This window comes from Gordionus sp. m RMFG-2023, chromosome 2 (assembly GCF_954871325.1).
Source record: "Gordionus sp. m RMFG-2023 chromosome 2, tfGorSpeb1-WG-v2, whole genome shotgun sequence".
NCBI classification, from domain to species: Eukaryota; Metazoa; Nematomorpha; class Gordioida; order Chordodea; family Parachordodidae; genus Gordionus; species Gordionus sp. m RMFG-2023.
In genome coordinates, this window is record NC_088776.1 from 28,161,153 (window position 1) to 28,178,942 (window position 17,790).

The following is a 17,790-nucleotide window of genomic DNA, read 5'->3' on the forward strand; positions in this document are numbered from 1 at the left end:
TTTTATTTATGCGTTATTTTATTCCTCATTGTATTTGCGCATTGTTTTTATCTTATTTATTTATGAAATATAAAAAATTAATTTGTCTAATTTATATTTACTAAGTTTAATAAAAATATATATTAGATTATCATGGTTAAATTAAATAAGAAATTATAAAAATATAGGTTAAAAAGATTTTACTCTAAGATTAATATATATATGGTTTATGAATAATTTTTTTTAAAATCAAATTTATAAAAACCGGAACAAACCGAAAAGAACCGTTATAAATTATAAGCCAAACAGAATATGAATTTTTTCAAAAAAAACCGGAATGGAAAAACACCTTTATAAAATTTTAAACTAAAAACCGAAACGAACCGGGCCGTTATACTTATCGGTGAGAAACCCTGGTTCGAAGAAAGTATTACCGATATGAAGATCTAGATTTCAGCATAGTTCTAACAGTTGTTTTCCCCGTATCAGAATTTATGTCCAGAACTTCCGAACCAAAGGAGTTAAGTTCTTTATTCCGTGACAATTCAGCGCAGCTTCGGAGCAGCGACAATTCGTGAAAGCGTTAATTCGGCGCGTATCTATTACAATTGCAATTATTATAAATTACTTAGTATAAAAATATAAGGATGATTAAATAGAGGTCATTTTGAATGTTGGTATTATTTATTTCTTCCTTCATATTTATTTTTACAAAAATCTCAATTTTATTTACTAAATATGTAATATCGAAAAAAATTAACTAATATTTATACCTATTTCTTTGATGGACCAATTTACCATTCTAAAAAACATACAATCCAAATCTTTTTTTTTATTTTTTACGCCTAATATTTTATTTTGGGATTTTCTCTTTTTGTTCAACAATTTTAAAGAATTCAATCATTATTTTTCTCAACAATAAAAATAAAAGTTTACATTCTAAAAAACATAAAATACAAATCTCCTTTTTTTATTTTTTCCGCCTAACTATTGACAAAAAATTAATAAATAGAATTATATTTTATCTTGAAATTTTGTCATTTCTTCCATTTTAAAAAGTCTGTAAAAAACTTTATTTTTTTTCTTTTCCTTCCATAATTTAATCTTTATAATTTCTTTCCAAAATTCAATCATTATAAATTGAGAATTCCGGATAAAGGTATATATTAATATTATTTCTGTATATCATTTATAATTTTTATACATTTATTTTTAAGAATGCCTTTAAAATATGTTATAAGTGAACGTGGGTCAAAACAACTTGTTCATGATCAATACATATTCAGGAAAGAGAGAACTATAAATCAAAAAACAATATGAGTCTTATAAATTATTGGAAGGTAGACCTACCCATTGCAAAGGGCGGTGCCATACATTAAATGAAGAAGTAATTCTTCATATAGATAATTATAATCATGTGTTAGATGGTACTGAGATATTAAAAACCGAATGTTTAAATAATATTAAAAGACGTGCCATTGAGGTGACTGACACATCTCAAAAAATTATAAGCATTGCAATAGCAAAGGGTTCCCTACCCCTTCATGCTGCCCTTCCACCCATCGCGTCACTTCAGCGGGCTAGATCGCTTATAGGTTCTCCATTATCTAACCCGACGAACAGTTATGATCTAGATTTGCTCGATATCTATAGAAAAACATGTTGGCCATTCCTTCAATATGACAGCAAGCATTTGCACATAAAACGATTGTACCCACAATTTTTGCGCCACCGAATAAAACCCAGATTACATATATAAGGGTCTTGGATGAGATAAAAAGATTAAAAAATAATCTAAATCCTATATCGGTAATGATCGATTTTGAGCAGGCTGAAATAAATGCCTTTACACATTCATTACCGCCAATAACTGTAAGAGGGTGTTTTTTTCATATGACCCAAGCGATTTGGAGACATATACAGAGTGATGGCAAATTATTAGCACATTATTTAGATAAAGATGCAGGATATGAGTGGTCTATAAAAATTAGACTAATGCTCTCTCTCTTACATTTGTTCCCATGGATGATGTAGTTGATGCTTTTAATAGACTTACAAAAACACCATTCTATCATGATAATGAAAGGGTCTTATATAATCTTATAACATATTAGCTAATTGGATTAGGAAAATTCTTCGTATTAGAGAAAGACAACCACCAAGGTTTGATGCTCTACGGTTGAACAATCGTTAACCGAAGCAAAAATTGTATAATATATTTCTGGTTAATAACCCCCTAGATAAAGAAAGAGGTATCGGGATACGGATGTATATTAATTGTATCTGACTATGTAAATCGTCCGATTAATGATTATTTAAGGGGGTATCTCATATAATTTTAATTTACAAATATAATGTATTTTTAATAGCATGTTTTGTATAGTATATTTATATTTTCTTTATTCACTTTATAAATAAATAAAAAAAATTGTGCGTTAATTCATTCTTGATTTATCTAATAGAAAAAATTAGCCTAAGGATAATATTTTTTTAAAAAAGGATTTATAGAATTTAAGGATTTTTAATAAATCTAAAAAATGAGTAAGTCTTAATTTGATTTTTTTTGGATCATGGCTGGGTCTATTTCTAAAAACAGTCGATTTAAATTCTAGCCAAAATAATATGTAAGATTCGATTTCTTTCTTCCATGCCCAAAATCTCGGCTTACATAACAGGCTACTAATCAACATACCTTATGTGATAATTGGTCAACAAAGAAATAGGTATAAATATTGGTTGTTAATTTTTTTTATATTACACATTTAGTAAATAAAATTGCGATTTTTGTAAAAATAAATATGAAGAAATAATTATTAGGACCAACATTAAAAATGATTTCTATTTAATCATCCTTATTTTTTAATACTAAGTAATATATAATAAATTGCAACTGTAATAGATACGCGCCGAATTGACGCCGCGCTGAATTGTCGCTGCGCCGAATTGTCGTAGTGCCGAATTGACGCTGCGCTGAATTGTCGCCGCGCCAAATTTTATGCGCCGAATTGACGTGATACTTGATGGTGAAATATGACAAAATGCGTTCTTTAATAAAATTTAAACTTTTTTAAAACTTTTTAAATGCAACCATAGTGGCAAGTAACACAAGCCTTGAATGAACTAGTACCCTAACCAAAATAAAGAATTCTCTTATAGATGACCAGTCATTATCAGAATAAATAATGATTGACAATTTTGATTTACGACATTTATAAATTATTTGATTGTCATTTGATATTGTTGAAATAATCGATTTTGAATTTTTTTAAAGTTCACGAATGATAAATGATCTTTACAATTTCTTTTTAATGTAATACATACAATGACATATGTCTTTGAATACATATAGTCCAGACGCTATTTCGAAATTAATACAAGTTAAAATAAATCACTTAATAAAAAATATATATTAACAAATGTAAACTACAACACTTTTAAAATCTAGATGATAATCCCTAGGGTTATTTATAGAATGGATGAGTAATTGTATCTAGAAATGCTTGACTAGCTTCCATTATCATCTTTTTTCCAGTCTATTCTAGCGGAGATAGGAGGGGTGGTTAGGGCTGAAAATTAGATATTTACAAATTTAATAATATAATTTATTTGCTAAATCTATAAAAATAAAGTAAAAAGAACAAGTAATATTTATAAAAATCATAGAATCAGATAATTCAACCATATTTTAGGGAAAAACTTTTATGTATTTAGATATGATTGATTTTTGAATAGTAATTTAAAATTCAATATTTATGACTTAGTCTAAGGCGTGCCATAGTTTTTATTTCGTTTATATCTGGTTTTTATTTATTGATTAGAAAAACTGATTCATATTATTAATTACACCTTTTTAATTATAATGGTATTCCTTTCATAATTTCTAAAAATAACCCAAAATATTTTAGCTACACTACCAACTCTAAAAATATTGTGAATATAAAAAAAGTTATTTATTAGATTATGAATTCAATTAAAAACCCTCTAATTTACAATGAATGCGTTATTATAGCATGTTGTTTGGCATGAATATGAGTTTGCTGGGAATGTCTAACCCTTTTAAATGCAGAAAGTTTTATTTGAAAAATAATGTCTATGATTGTTTGCAATATATAGATTTGGTCGATGCAGCAATATCTTATTATAATAGGTCTATAATAAAAGTATTAATTATTACAGCAATATATTGTCCTACATCTAAAAATTTAATAGATTACCCACAATATATTTATCTCAACCCCCCCCCCCCCTTCCCCGCGCCTACCCCCCTCAAGAAAATTTATTCGAATTGTCCCCCCCCCCCACTTACATGGAGAAGCTGACTACTTCTATAATTTTCCCTCTAACATGATATCAATCTTGGCAATTTATTTTTATTATGCCAATGATTTTCTTTAAATTATTTACCAAAGTGGTTGAAGTACTAAAAAATATGAAATATGCATTAATTATAGATATAAATATCAGAAAGAATGCTACTATATCTTTGGATGACTTTGCGCTTGGTGCAATATGATAGTTTGTATTTGGTTGGTATTTTTTACCAATAAGCTTTTCCCCTTTAAGTCATCTACCAAAAGAATAAAACAATAAAATGTTCTAATAAAGTCCCACAATGATTTGGTATAAGTTTCAGATTTTTCCAAAAATTAGGCTAACTTCACGCGTAACCCCAAGGTGTACATTTTTTTAAAATTTTTCATTCTAGCATAATGCCAATTAATTTTCTTTCTACTGTCTATCAAACGGATTAAATTAATCTACACTTGAGCACTTAACATTTTCAGAATTATGCTTTCAGTCGCTTTTTAATCGTAATCACCACAAAATCAATATTTTTTTTTAAATAACTTGATTAAATTTGTGATTTAAATCAAATTGATTTTTATTACTACACCATGATTCTATCAATTCTTTAAAAAAATTTATATACAATAGATTGTATATAAAATATTATTTGTGTAATAAAACCTTTGAAATCTTAATTGCTAAGTGTGATTTAAAGTTAACGCTCCGAAAAAAAAATTTATAATGAATGTTTTAAGTAGAGGTCTGCAAAGTAATTTTTCGCGGCTTGAGCCGAATTCTAAAATTTTTTGTCAGACCCAGACCCGAGCACACCTTTTTAGATCGAACCCGATGAATAAAAGATTTTTTATAATTTAGGTTATAAAATATTAAAATATATAAGATAAATTAAAAATTATTCAGGGTTTTTGCTCAAAATTCAAAAATCTTTGCTCTTTTGGAAATCAAAAAAATGTGATTGAGCATGCTCAAAGATTGAGCAAAATAAAAAAATGTTTTTTGACGTTTTTTTTTAAAAAAAGTTATAAAATTTCCCATTTAGGGAAATTTATTTTTACGAATTTTTGATCTTCAAAGATTTTGCTAAGATGCTATAATTGTTTATATAGAGAAAAATTTCTGAAACATATAACAATCAACATATTCATATTTGTGAAATAAAAGATATTTCTATTTTTAATATCAATTTATCGGGTCGGACACATCTTACAGCTCGATCTGAGGCCGAGAAAATTTTTTCAATGTCCGAATCCAACCCGAGGCTCAGGCTTCGGACAGCCCGTGCGTGCCTCTAGTATTAGGTGTTTTGTTTTTGTCAAGAAAGTGGCTCTTGATTTATATCTTTTTTTAAATAGTTAACCACATGATCCTCTCTCCATCTTCGGAGATTGTACAAAATTATGCAAATTTATTTATTTATTCTTTGTATAATTATTTATAAAATATATATTATTATAATTATAAAGAATGATATGTAAACAATGAAAAATAAATATAAACTAATATATTACAATTATTTTAGCATATTATAATATTTTTGGGTTCCTCATATATACAGGACCCAATTTTATCATATATTTTTCGATAAAGACTTCTGTTTTAGATTTAACTGAGTTAGAAAATCTTATATTTTGGGGATTCGAGATATTTCTTTCCATCTCTTTGCCAATGATAGTATGTGTTAGCTAAAACAAATAACAATATTTTAAATAGAAATTTAATCTTAAATACTTTTCTAGCTAAATATTTAAAATCGTCTGTACTATTGATGCGGCCAATTTTGCAACATTTTTTAAGATAGGGAGTTAAATACTGAACCACGAAAGTAGAGACCTGTCAAAAATAAGTGATTTAAATTTTATATATATTCATACTTCATTTCGGAACTTTTCCTTAATTCTATGAACTGTTGTATCCCGGCTAATATTATGATCATTGTTTTTCTGAGTGCATTAATACCATAGTGTTTATATAAATAAATAGAATTAGTTAGATAACTGCCAAATAAAACAATATAAATACTACCCAAACCGAATTTATTTTTCATAAAAATTAAATAAATTGGTGAAACTTTATTCAAAATGCTATATATAATATACATATTGGATTCATTTATAATATAAAAATGTATTTCAAAAGCTTGGTTGAGTTCTTATTAGAGATCTAAATTTGCCAGAACCAGGGATGTCAACTCGAACCCGGACCCTTCTGAACCCTTGCATTTTGGCTAAAGTGGAAAGTCCAAGGGTTCTAGGTGTCATAAAAATTTTTAAAAATAACAATATTTTTTTAAAAATAATATAAATTTTTTAAAATTTTATTAACTTTTTTGTGGAATTATTTATTTTATCTTCGCGTTTTTCTTTCAATTTTCTTCCTGGATTTCCATTTAATTTAGAGATTGATATCATTAGTGTAGGTATTAATATTTTATTATGTAAATTTTTTAATGTGCTATGTTATAGAAATACGTTGATTATTTTTAAAGTGAATCTGTAATATTTTAATTTATGTGATAATGCACAACACGTTCATCCTCAATTTGTATGATGCTAGAACGATTATTAAGTTTAACAGATTTCTGTAATGATTTTATTATAGGCATGTGAAGTCATTTTGGAAGATAATTATTGCCAAATAAAGGAACTTACTAGTTATTAGTTCCTTAAAATAACAATATTAAGATTTTAGAAAAATTTAAGTTCTTTTTATACGAAATATTAGAAAACATAAAAATTTGAGAGCAACAATATTTGCAAAATAGTGTTGTATACTATTCTATATATTTAGACCCTCGATATCAAGTTTTATTGAATATTGAGCAAAAACAAATGGCTAAAGACCATCTTAAGGATTTATGGCATACTCAAAACTCCATTATTTACAATATATTGGTTACGACAATACCTACTAGTAGTAGTGATAATAATACTATTGATGATCTTTAAATTTTACTTTTAGATAGAGAAATAAAAATCAAATTATCATCAGAAAGCAGGATCAAAAAATGCCTATTGCAACTTTAATAGTAAAGTTCACAGAAGTTATGAGAATAATTAAGGATATAAATATTTTAAAATTCTGGGAAAAAAATTCTTCAATATATCCAGAATTATATATCTTATCTAGAATCTTAATGGCTGTACCGGCATTACAAGTACAAAAATTTTATAAAGATAACTATCTATTTTAGGTAAGGGTATACGTGAATTTTCATCTGTGAAATATATATTGTCTAATTTACGTGGAAATCTCAAGGATGATTGATATTTTAGAAGATATTATGATTGTGCGATTGAATAATACATTTAAAATATAAATTATTTCATTTTTAAATTTTTCATTTGTAAATTATGTATATATTGAAGTATAATAATAAATGAATGAAAAAAAATCTTATTTTGAGTCATTATTTTTATGTTCCCTGAACCCGGACCCGAGTCTTTTCAAATTTTATTCCTGTACCAGAACCCGGACCCTCGAAGGGTTCACATCCCTGATAATTGAAATTTCCCGCGAAAAAAACGGGAAATTTCCTTTAAAAATTATAAAAACTATTAATATATTATTTAAAAAGATGTGATATAATTTCAATCATATAATTTGATATCTTCGTTTGAAGATGAAAACGATTCCAGATCTCTAAAATTTAGCAATTTGTTATTTATCTCACAACATCTAAATCTAGGTATCCAAAAAATCGGTTTATGACATCTAACCTTTATAAATTTCATTGTTTTATTAATTCCGTAATATTTTGGGTCAAGTATATGAGTAGGGTAATGTATGTCCTAGCAACAATTTTCCGTTTTTATTTTATAAATTGTTCGATCTCTATTTTCTGTGATATCCTTGATATAAATAAATGCTTCAGGAATGCCAGATAAAGTTGCTTTGTTCACTTCCACTATCTCTATTTGTGTACATGACTTTATAAAATTGTATAGCTAAGCGGTTCAATATCATTTAAAAAAAATTCATTATCAAACAGATTAAGTCTCTTATCTATTACCGCAAAATATTATTAATTATCAAAACTACAATGATCAAAGAGTTGGGTGTAAGCAATTTTAAAGAAATAATTTTATTTTTATCTTTATGAACCTTTTCCAAAATTTATATTATTAGTTGAATTAAAATTAGAAGAGGAATGGCCTATCCTATCCTATATCTCAACCTTTAATCCTACTCATTATCTTTATTTCAGTTATTTATTAAACATTTTAATATATTTCATATTTCAGTCAATAAAAAAATTTCCTCCCGGGGAACATTACTAGAGTTGAACTATTATTATATTATCGAAAATGAGTGTACATACAAAAACAAAACACAATTATGATATATGAACCAAGAGGAAAAAATATTTGCTTAAAATAATCAAAATCCTGATTATTTGATCAAAAAAAACATAAAATGAAAATTGGAGAAACTATGGAGGAAATCGAAGTTTCCTGGGAAATTTCCCCTATGTTATATCCCTAGTTCCTATTACATGTCAAACCGTGCTGTTTGAAATCATTGTATATACTTTTTAATATTTCGTAGCGTCTCCTTTACAAAAATTTACCTCTTATTTCACAAATATTTATGATGTTAGCATTAAAACTACTTTTATTCGTGGAATTTGTGTTTAGCTTTTATAAATGCGGGCAGGAAAAAACGTGATCTTAACAAATTATCACATGACTCGAAAAAAGATAATTCAAAAGTATTAATAATATTTTCTATTAAACACAAAGCGCTACATCCTTTATAATTTATGTAATGCCAGATTTAATATAGAATTTAATGCCAGGTATTTCCATTTTTTTAAAATTTCAGCCCCTTCTTTCTCAATACGAGATTATTTATAGATATTGTATTATAATTCAAATCAAATTAAATCGCTAAATATTGATTCCAATTCTGGAAGTCTATTGAAATCTTTCTGTTGCAAGTGAATTTTGAAACAACCTTCTGAAGAGTGGAATTACCACTAGGGTTAGAAAATACCAGGAAATTTTCATTGCGGTAACTTCTCATAAGAATGTTGGGAATAAAAGGAACTTTATGAGAATTAACGATATTGCTTCAATTGTAATCAACTATTTTCATAGCTAATACCCAGTCAAGAATGACGGGGTTGGGGGGTAATTAGTTAGTTTGTATATGGTACTAAATATACTTTATTAATATATTTCATAAAAATATTAAAATTTAAGAGAAAAAGAGGTAAATATGTGAATAACACCTCAATAGATATTCTTAATTTCTAAATCATCTATCATCGAATATAAGAAAAAAGTATGATGATCCGTCTTTCTTGATGGGCAAATTGAAAAATATATAACTAAGAGTACCAGGGCTCCCGTTAGTCAGCATTGCTGAGCCCATCAAAAATGAAGGTGGATGAGAATTTTCTCCTTACTCTTATGATAGTTGTTACCTGTTATTTGAAAATAATATCCACTTTTTATTCTTTATAACCACCCCTTCCACCTTCAGCATTAAAACTAAGTTTAAAAGCTATGTTTTGAGACAAAATATATTTAAAGCTTTTACTTGATACCCATATCAATATTATTTGTTAAAATATTACTGACCAACTATGCCTAATATTTTATACTAAAAAAATTCCCAAGCAAGGTCTAAGGCCATAATAATTTTGAAAAAATTTTTCCAAACCCAACCAAAGATCATAATAATTTTGGTAGTTGAGAACTGGAATAAAGTATTTAAAAAATCACAATGAATTTAAAAATACAATTAAAATCAGATTTTATGGGCCTTGATTTTTTGATCAGGCCGAGCTTAGGTCTGCAAAAAAAAATTAAAAAAATTCCCAAGCATCCAAGCTGATAATAATTTTGAAAAATTTCCACTAGCTCAGCCCAATATAATTTATAAAAATATTTTCCAAGCCCAGCCCGAGTCAATATAATTTTAAAAAATTTTTCTCAAACTTTCCCTTGACAAATACAGCAGATAGAAATCCTGAAATCCCTAGTTTCCAACCTCATAGGATTTTCCAACCTGAGCTTATCATTCTTTTCACCAATTATGATTATCACAAATATAAATTTATCTAATTACTATAGAAATAAATGGAATATAAAATTAAAAAGACTATTACAATAGAAATTAATAGCAAAATTTTATGAAAATTGCATGGAACTTGGTTTTCTGATCAGACCTGGTTATGGATGTAAAAAAAATTTTTCATATAGATACTTCCAAGTCAACGTATAGCGGTTTTCTAAATACCAACCTAATTTGCTAAATATCTATAAAAATTTATTAACATATAATAAGACTCTTATTATTTAACATATATTATAAAGGAATCACGTGGTCGAGTCCGGCCTCCTATTTATCAACCCCCCCCCCCCCCCCCCCCAAGGACAGAACCACCAAATTGGATTAAGAAAAAAAATATGATCTTTGCTTTTGCTGGGATTCGAACCAAAACTATCGGATTGGTGCTTTCTCATGATATGCAAGACCTACTGCGACTTTGCGTAGAGAGGACTCGAATGATAGGGGTGGCCCTGGCAATAGAGCAAGGATCGCGGAAACCGATCGGAGAGATAATCGATAATCTCCCAATCTCCACGGGTTTATTCGGTATCCCAAACACCTGACCTCTGGCTAACGAGCTGCGGAAGTTTATCCGAGAATTAAGTGAATGAAGTTTTCACCAGCCACCCCGATGCTTTCCATAAGATCGAGAGCCATGGCAAGTTCGATCTCGTCAAGAGCGGAGATGAAGAAGTTTCTTGGGCAGGTTCAGACTATTACGAGTTACCTCCCGTCCAGAAAATGAAATTTAACATCTTCCCCAACGAACATACCAAGACTACAACATCAAAATAGAGAAAAATGTGCGGGGCTCGAAGGGGCAAAATCGCTCCCAAATCGTCTGGGTGCTTCTGGTTGGTAAAACCCCAGCCATCCACATTCATCCTTATTTTTCTTAATAAATTTAATGAGCATGTGTATATACTGATACCCCTTGGAAAATTTTGGGGCACCTAATCTGGTGAATAAACGAAAATTAACCAATCGAAATCACACATACATTGTATATAACAATTATGAGGGAATTAAAGTGTAATAAATGCCTATGTGAATTGAAAGAGTTTCAAAATTGTATTAACATAATTCCGTGTATTATCGCTGAAAACTTATGAATGTCATTATGATGGATTGTGAAGTCTTATGATAAAATATTTCCAGTTTAATCATGAAAACTTTAACAGGCCTCCACTCAGTTAGAATTCTTCTCAGTGGCTGACAAGTCGCAGGGCTGCAAAATATAACCTAACAATATAGCGTGCGGTAACTATTATTAAAAAGAATCAGGCGACTATTGTCTATTCCAATTTATGCATTAAATTATAATTATTTTTATAAAGTTATGAAGTGCATTCAAAAAATTTAGGTCATTTTTTATGCATTGTATTTCAGTTTTTATATAATATAGATATAATGAATTATATATGAAATTCTTCGATAATTAAAAAAAAATTCGCCTATTTTTGCCTTTTAGCTTGCTCTTTACTATTTTTTAGAATAATAGCGTATTAGAGAGCGGATGGGGGGGGGGGTAAGCAGATTATTAAAATATTTTAAAAAACTTCCATCATTAAGTAATAATTGATTTTATGGATTAGAGGAAACTATTATGTGCTCTTAGTGAAATAGTTGAAAAAAACTTTTTTTTGAAAAAACGCCTTCTCGTTATTTTCTTTCCATTATAATGTATGAATAAATAAATGTGCAATTATCAAAAGAATAATATTGGTTTAGTTAACATCATAAAAATCGTAGCACAAATAATCATATGTTGATGAAGAATTAAAATGATTCTTGAGTTTAAAGGAGAGCTTTATGAATTTGAGAATCACATACCTCTACTCGCACCAAGACAAATCCATTGTTCAAATATTATTGTTAGATTAGTAGAAGTATTAACCTCTTTTTAGTGTTATTTACACCTCGATTTAATAAACTTTAAGTTTGCCAAATGACGTTTTTTTTAAAAAGTAAAACTTATAAAGGAAGTGATACCTCAGAAAATAAATTATTTGAAAAGTTTAATAAACATAGAGATTTAACACCAAATACTGATGAAATCATTAAAAAATTAGCTCAATCATAAAAAAGAATTTATATTTTTTTTTATAAAAAAAAATACCTTTGCCTTGCCGATTTATACATTATGCAATATTTCTTTAGTTATTTATGTGTATTTATTAATCTAAATATTCATTTTTTAAATATAATTTGAAGAGACCTGCAAGCCCGCCCTATAAAAATTAAATATATTATATTTTAAAAAATTCGGGCCGGGCCGAGTGGAAATTTTTTTTAAAAAAATAGAGCCTTGTATATTAGAAATTGGGTCATTCTTTTAAATTTCTATATATTTTATGTGGTGAAAAAATTTATATTTTGGTGCAAATTATTTTCAACACGCTTAATTTTTTAGTGAATAATAGTTGAGTAATAGTCTATTTTTACCCGAAACCTATCCTCAACCTCGGGTTTATATACCGGTTATATAAATTATTTAATATTTTATAACAACATTTTGATGCATAAATTTTTAATAATTTTACGAAAGTCATTCATTATCCTAATAAACTTTTGAAATTAGATGTTTAATAAAAACTTCAAAATAATTTTAGAGTTAAAATATTAAACAAAAAAAATAGAATTGTGACTCGGTTAGCGCGGTTAACAGGGTGGTAAGAACTCATTTTTATTTAATTTAAATAATTTAAATAATTTATAGATAATATTTAATAAATTTAAAAATAGTTTAACCAACATTTTTTAATATGGTGTTAGTTGTGAGAAAAATTTCGTTATAAAAAACAAATTCGGTTTTGGGTGGTAGATTATAAAATATTATAAATTATTTTTTCGAGCTAATTTTTTTTAATGCATTTTGAACTTAAAAAATTTCAGTAAAACAGTAATTTTTAGAAAATGAAATAACTTGTTTATTGTGTTCCTTATTAGATTTGACCTCAAGATTTTCAGAATTGTTGGAATTGGGGGAAGTAGAAGATGATGATGTTTCGGATATTTTATTATCGATTGGAAAATCCCATTGGACTTGTCTATCATTAATATTATAAAATTAAAAAATTTATTAATTATTTTAAATACAAACTTTGTAATTTTATGATAATAATAAGGCTTGCCGGAGATGTTATCGAATGCTATTTTCCAATTTTCTGGTAATTTTCCTTTATTTGGTAGTATTTTTGAATCTAAGATCAGATTATTTGTACTAGTATCGCTTACCTTAATCATAATAAAATTATAATAAAATTTTTAATTTTGTTAATACTCACTTTGGAAATGAGATTAAGGCTATCAAACGAAGGTGTACCAATGGAATTCAAAAAATTTCTGTAATTAGAAGTGTCAGACAAATTTGTTTGGTTGAAAGAAGAGATGCCATTTTGGAGATTATTGTTTATGGAGGGGGGAGGGGTGGGGGATTGCCAATATAGAATAGAATTTATGAGTTGCTGTGATGAGGATGAATTATAATGTTGTGGCGCCTGTTGTAAAACATTATTGATGTATAAAGAATTTTGAGAATTATGATTTTGATGTAATAAATGGGTGCTAATGGGAATTGATAAAGTAGTGCTTAAGTAATTGGCTTGTTGCATAAGGTGTTGTGAAGCATAAGGATTATGTAAAGTGCTGAGAGAATTAATATTGCTTATTATATTAGATAAAGGCATCGCAACATCAAGTCGAGGAAAGAGAGTGTTAATGCAATTAATATCGTTTTTTAATGGTGACTGATTGAAAGACAACGAGCGTTGGGTAGTTAAGAATGAAGAAGATTGAATTGGGCTGACCAAATGTGATGCATAATTTGGCAAAACGGTAAACGAATTATCTGTTAAATTCTTTTGGCAAGTTTTGTAACTTTTAGAGTTGTATAAAATAGGAAAAGAATAGCCAGTTGTCTTATCCATTTCTACAACAGTTCGGAGTTCGAGAGAAGAGTTTAGCGAAGTTTGCTCATTGTTATAATCTGGTTTAACATTAATTTTTCTATTTTGATGTGCTTGTGATGAAAAGGAGGAGTGAGCTTTTCTTTTGTCTTTATGAGATTTTTGATCATAATAGTTTGTGACTGAATGATCCTTTTTTCTAGAATCATCATTAAATAGATTTTTTTCATCATAGCTAATATTATGTGAATATTCGGAGAACCTCTTATCCTTATCATAATCTTTTGAGTTATAAGAATTATGATGAGATCGTGCTTTTGATCCATTGTTATAAGATGATCTAATTTAATAAAATAGTATTTATTATTTAAATACAGGGGAGGGCTGAAGACGCTTCGGCCTCGTGGAAAATTTTTTGTATATTTTATTACCAAGAACATGTCCAAAACGATGGGTTAAATTTATATTGCAGCCATGATAGATCATATATTTTATTTCGAACTGTTTATGTCAAATCAAACACCTTAAAGCCGACCCCTTTCAATTTAGACAAAAATTTGTACGCTTTGTATGTTCTAATAAATATCTGAAACGAAATATTAGCTCATTAGCAATTATATTACATAAGATGATAGGAATTATAAGTACAAAAATCGGCCTTTTTAACCTTTTACTAATGTTAAATAGTTTTAAGTTAAAAACTAAATTATTTGGAATATTGAATCTAGTATTAATAACTAAGTCATAAGGGGCCAGCAGATATTCTATGAGCTCTCAATGATACCTGCCTCCCTAACCAAATGATTGCAATTATAATAATTATTCTTGTACTGTTGGTTGTAACAATGTCAAATTTTTTTTATTCAATATATTAGATATTGATAACTTTAATTCATAGATGGCTTTTAAAGCATCCGATATATCACAAGAATTGAGATGGTAAATATTTTAGTTCGTATAATTTTTAATATATATTTTTAAACCCTGTGATCATTTAAAATTAGGGATGTGCCGATCCACATATTTTTCACCGATCCGATCCGATATTGCTTCAAAACCATACCGATCCGATATTTTTACTGATTTTTAATCACCCCGTTTGAACCAAGTGTAATTAAGAAATCAATATTTTTTATGCAAAAAATCGAATTATGAATAATTTAATTTTTTTATTTCTACAATTAAGATTATAATAAAAAAATATTAATAATATAACCATTTTATGTTAGAATTATAAAATTGTAATATTTATATATAAAATTATAATATATTAGATTTATTTAATAAATATGAGAGCCTCTAGATTTTCTGGGAATAAATTTCTACGATATGGACTATATATATCTCTTGCCGTACTGAAGGCAGACTCAGATGATCCCACAGATAACGCATTTTGCAAAAATTATCTTTGTCTTTTGTAAAATATTTCCATAATTCAGATACCATATTTAAAATTCTTTTATTTAAAGTATAAAAAATTGGCGTTATTTAAAAATATTTAAAATAAATAAAACTTTGGGTGTTCCTTTCTATTTTTATAAAAAAAAACTTTTAAAATACTATAAATCTATTTTAAAAAAGAAATAAAATTTAAAAAAATTATTTAGAAAATATTATAATGAAAAATAAATATACATTAAAATAACTAAAAAAAGAAAAATAAAAACATCGGATCGGTTTTTACAGGTATCGGCCCGATCCGATATTTTCGGAAAACGCTAAATATCGGTACAGATCCGATCCGATATTTAATATCGGCACAGTCCTATTTAAAATTAAAGATTCTTATAAAATATATTTCACTTTGATATCGTATATATTATTTTAATTCTAAATCAAAACCGTTTTTTAAATAAAATTATTCACAATATAAAAAAAAAATTTAAATTTAAAAAAAAAATCCGGAGGTATGTGGGGGGGGGGTTCAACCCCCCCTTGTCTATGCCACTGAGCCGAGCTAATTATCTAAGAAATTATAAAAAATAAATAGAAAATAAAAATTTAAAGTTCATAATGAAATATTAATTTAAATTTTTACCTTTAATCAAATTATCACAGGTAATATAAATGCTAATGAGCTAAAAATTTTGTCTCAGATACTATTATAACATATATAACGTGCTTGCAAATTTTTATCGAAATTGATAGGGATCGACAGAAAATTTCGATTTTCTTGCTCACATTTGACGTGGAATATTACACACTTATTACACATATAAAAAATTTTCACTAATTTTGATTTGAATTTCTTTTTTAAAAATGATTAATATTTTTCAATAGGGTTGTTTCGATAACTTGGGGGTTAAATGGATTCAGACTGCCAAAAGTCTTAGCCACATATAAAATCATACATATTGAAAATATTGCTTCATACATAGAATTTAAATAAATATTAAAAAAAAATATGGTAAAGTTTTTATGTTAATAAATCTCGTATTAACTTATAGCGACAATGCAAATAAACAAGAATCTCTTCAACAATTCTCTTTTAAAAGATATTAATTAAAATGCCTTCAATTTCTCTTGTCCGATACTTGTCTTGTCAGCAGCCTATTTTAATAATTTCTTGTTAAAATATATTAATAGGCTGCATATTATAACGCCGAAGAATAGAATCATATTAGGCATTGATTATACTTGTCTTATTATTGAACCAGGAATGTTATCTTATGTTATTTCATTTTCATTATTAGACTCATCAGTCTTCATTAATACAAACCGACTATTTTGGAGACACAGGCAAATGAGACAAATAATGTAGTAATTTGATACTGGACCAATTATAAAATGAAATACTACAACCATATATAGGTCAATCAAATCTTGTGGGCGTTTATCTTAGAGTTTGTTGCTGAACAAAGAAGTTTCAAGAAAAAAATAGAATTGACGCAGCGATTAGCCAAAGCACTATCAAAGTATCTAAATAATACTAATCGCAGAAAAAAATTGAAAGATTTATAATATTTCAACATCCCCTAGAGAATATGGATAAGAAAATAAATTTTTACACCAATCCAATTTTGACTGATTATTATAAAAATGAGGTGATATTTATAATTAAATAACAATCAGAAACGTTTATGCTTCCACATAAAATGTTTCGATATTGAGTGGTATAGATCCTATAATATAATTATTGTTGCTGATAATACAGAATCTAATCTTTAATTATTTCTTAGATGTAGCAGCTTTTTGGTCTCTGTTGAAAGAATACTCCTCTTTTGGCATAGTTCAATCCAATTTTGGAAACAGACTTGGAATAGAAAATTAGGTTATAATTTTAAATTTTTTATTGATAAAATTTTATATTGTTATTGTTGAAATATATTTGAATATTATTTTTTAATGTTACAAATATATAGAGTTGCTAAGATACTTTTCAAATGTATCTAAATATATATATATATATGTATATCTTGATAGATACATTATTACAAATGTATTACAGATAATATTAAATATTTAGGATTTATTTTTAAATTCTAAAAATTTAGTGATAAAGATTTTTATTTTATTAACAAAAACTAACAATAATATT

The 17,790-nt window shown here is 27.2% G+C and overlaps 1 protein-coding gene across 2 annotated transcripts in view; it reads right to left on the reverse strand.

The window, feature by feature from the left end:
* Nucleotides 1-5,810: 5,810 nt before the first annotated feature.
* Nucleotides 5,811-17,790, reverse strand: part of LOC135923145 (uncharacterized) — a 69,270-nt gene continuing 57,290 nt past the window's right edge. The window contains exons 16-21 of one of the 2 annotated variants that reach the window (XM_065457734.1): nucleotides 13,632-14,592; nucleotides 13,448-13,581; nucleotides 13,271-13,394; nucleotides 6,159-6,227; nucleotides 6,016-6,117; nucleotides 5,811-5,969 (exon numbers count right to left, since the gene is read on the reverse strand). In XM_065457734.1, the coding sequence (XP_065313806.1) occupies nucleotides 5,811-5,969; nucleotides 6,016-6,117; nucleotides 6,159-6,227; nucleotides 13,271-13,394; nucleotides 13,448-13,581; nucleotides 13,632-14,592 (1,549 nt within the window). The remainder of the gene's footprint in view (nucleotides 5,970-6,015; nucleotides 6,118-6,158; nucleotides 6,228-13,270; nucleotides 13,395-13,447; nucleotides 13,582-13,631; nucleotides 14,593-17,790) is intronic. The other variant, XR_010571139.1, reaches the window with a different exon arrangement.